General features: G+C 51.8%; 1 protein-coding gene across 4 annotated transcripts in view; it reads left to right on the plus strand.

The window, feature by feature from the left end:
- Positions 1-2,345, plus strand: part of Cbs (cystathionine-beta-synthase) — a 16,641-nt gene extending 14,296 nt beyond the window's left edge. Inside the window, exons 16-17 of one of the 4 annotated variants that reach the window (XM_004631939.2) lie at positions 192-233; positions 1,128-2,345. In XM_004631939.2, coding sequence (XP_004631996.1) covers positions 192-233; positions 1,128-1,231 — 146 coding nt within the window. In that variant the 3' untranslated portion in view covers positions 1,232-2,345. Of the gene's footprint in view, positions 1-191; positions 234-1,127 lie in introns of those variants that run through there. The other 3 variants (XR_002821244.1, XR_002821245.1, XM_023715874.1) reach the window with 3 other exon arrangements.
- The last annotated feature ends 6 nt before the right edge of the window (positions 2,346-2,351 follow it).

Below are 2,351 nucleotides of genomic sequence, written 5' to 3' on the forward strand. Positions count from 1 at the left end.
CTCTCTCTCTCTCTCTCTCTCTCTCTCTCTCTCTCTCTCTCTCTCTGTTGGTGGACAGTCATCCTTGTGCCCTTGTTAGGGGTGAAGGGCACAAGTGTCCATCCCTGGCCCAGAGCCTGGCTCTGAAGCCTGCCTAGAGGCTGCTCTGAGGCAGCCTTGTGTCTAATCCTCTCCCGTCCTTGGCTCTACAGCACGGGACCAGGCCCGGGCAGGCGTGGTGGGGGGGCCTGCAGGTATGTACCCCTCAGAACACCTCTCGAGGGCCAGGAGGGGCATGCAGGACTCCTGAGCTGTGGTGGAGTGCTCTTGTGCCTCCAGCCTATTATACAGGGCTGCTCAAAGTATGCAGTGAATGCAAAAATTACAGTAAAAGACAGGGCCACGAGTCCTCAGTCTTCCCCTTTGCTTGGAGCACACTTATCCCACCATCCCTGCCACTTGCCAAAGCAGCTCTGGAGTCCTCTTTCCTGAGTGTCTTTGTGAGGTATGACCAAAAATACAGTGACTGCTGCTGCCAAACACCATCCAACAGAAAGGCAGCTCCTAAAAACATGACACTGTGTTTTCATCCATCTTAGTCACCAGATCTGGCACTGTGAGACTTCTGGTTCATCCCCAAAGTCAAAATAACAATGAAAGAGAAACATTTTGAATAGATTCAGAAAGTGGAGGCAGCCCCAAGAGCTCACTAAAGACACTCGGGCAGAGAACGACGTTGTCCTCCCAGTGCCTGACCTGCTCTCGCATCATAGCTGTGCAGGCAGGTGTCTGGGCTGCCAGTGGCCTGGTCCTGCTGATATGCTGAAATGAACCACTGTGTGGTGTGAGGCTGCTTTCATGCTGAGAGGCCTTGGGCATAGATGGAGACCCACGTTTGTCACCAAGTCCTGAGACCCTTGTGTGGCTGTGGTCACCCACCCCCAGGGCTCTGTGGCTCACTGTGTGATGCATGGGGGGAGGACAACATGGCCCTGGGTCCCCAGAGCAGCCATGCTCAGGCAGCTCTGAGGAGAGGAAGCCTGGGGGGCAGTGTTGGATCTGCCTGCAACAGGCCTGGGGTGCACACGCAGCACACCTCCTTCCATACCCAAGTGCTGTCACACCATGGCCTCATCTGTTCCCCACAGACCACAGCAATGGTGAGTCCAACGCACGGCAGATGGTGTTCGGGGTTGTCACAGCCATTGACCTGCTCAACTTCGTGGCGGCTCGTGAGCGGGACCGGAAGTAAAGCCTGCGATGCTGAGCTCCACTGGGCTGCCCTTGACATGCGGCTGTCACCTAGGGTGGGCTGGGTGGGCCAGCAGGTTCAGTCCTCTTAACACTTGGCTTCCAAATAAGATCTGCTTGTATCAGCTTCAAGGGGCTTTTCTTTAAGGTTACTTCCTTTAAGATGTTTCACCAAGGGGATATTTAGAGAGGCGTTGGAGTTGGAGACAGCGGCCCATACCTATAATCTCAGCTACTGAGGAGGCTGAGTCAGGAGGATTGCAAGTTCCAGGTCAGCCTGGACCATATACTGAGACGTTATTTCAAAATAAAAAAAAAAAAAAAAAAGAAGGCTGGGGTGTATCTCAGTGGTACAACTTCTGGATGTGCTCCCCAGTAACCCCTCAACCCCTGTGAGAAGAAGCTGGCCAGGTGGGGTAAACACACGCACAGTGACCTGAATAGACAGAAGGAACCTCCACCTGAGAACAGAATGGGGGATGACTGAAAGGGACTCAGCAAGTGGAGACCAGCTTGGCCCCTCTCCTGATGGCCTGTGCTGTCCCTTGGAGCTGAGTTGGTAAAACAGCTTCACATTTGAATTGTAACCCAGGCAAAATCCACATAACCTAAAACTTAGAATAGCACTGTAAACAGTGCATTAGTTTTTCGTACACACAGATACCACAGTCACACTTCAGTCAAGTTCCAAGATGTCACCCGTATGAGCAGTTTTTCCTGGGGTCCTCAGCTTTGTTCTGCTCTGGCCTTCAACTGATGAGACAAGGCCCACTGCAGAAGCCCCTTACCCCTGCTAACTTCACTCCCCAAGCTAATTTCTACCCCTAGGTTTACTTGTTCTGGGCATTTCCTATAAACAGAGTCACACAACCCATGGCTTGTCTGACTGTTTCCCTTCACAGGATGTGTTTGGGGTTCTTGCCTCATTACCTCATTCCTCTTTGTGGGAATAGTCTGTGGTATGGACATATACAAGTTTTGTCCCCCCCCCCCATCTCATCACCAAAGAAGGTACAGGTTGTCCCCACCTTTTAACTGTTGTAAACATTCTGTGTTTGTCTGAACATGTGTTTTGTTTTCCTCATCTCAGTACCAGGAGTGGGGTTCTGGGTTGTAATAAA

Source organism: Octodon degus, unplaced genomic scaffold, assembly GCF_000260255.1.
Source record: "Octodon degus isolate 3935 unplaced genomic scaffold, OctDeg1.0 scaffold00045, whole genome shotgun sequence".
Taxonomy (NCBI): domain Eukaryota; kingdom Metazoa; phylum Chordata; class Mammalia; order Rodentia; family Octodontidae; genus Octodon; species Octodon degus.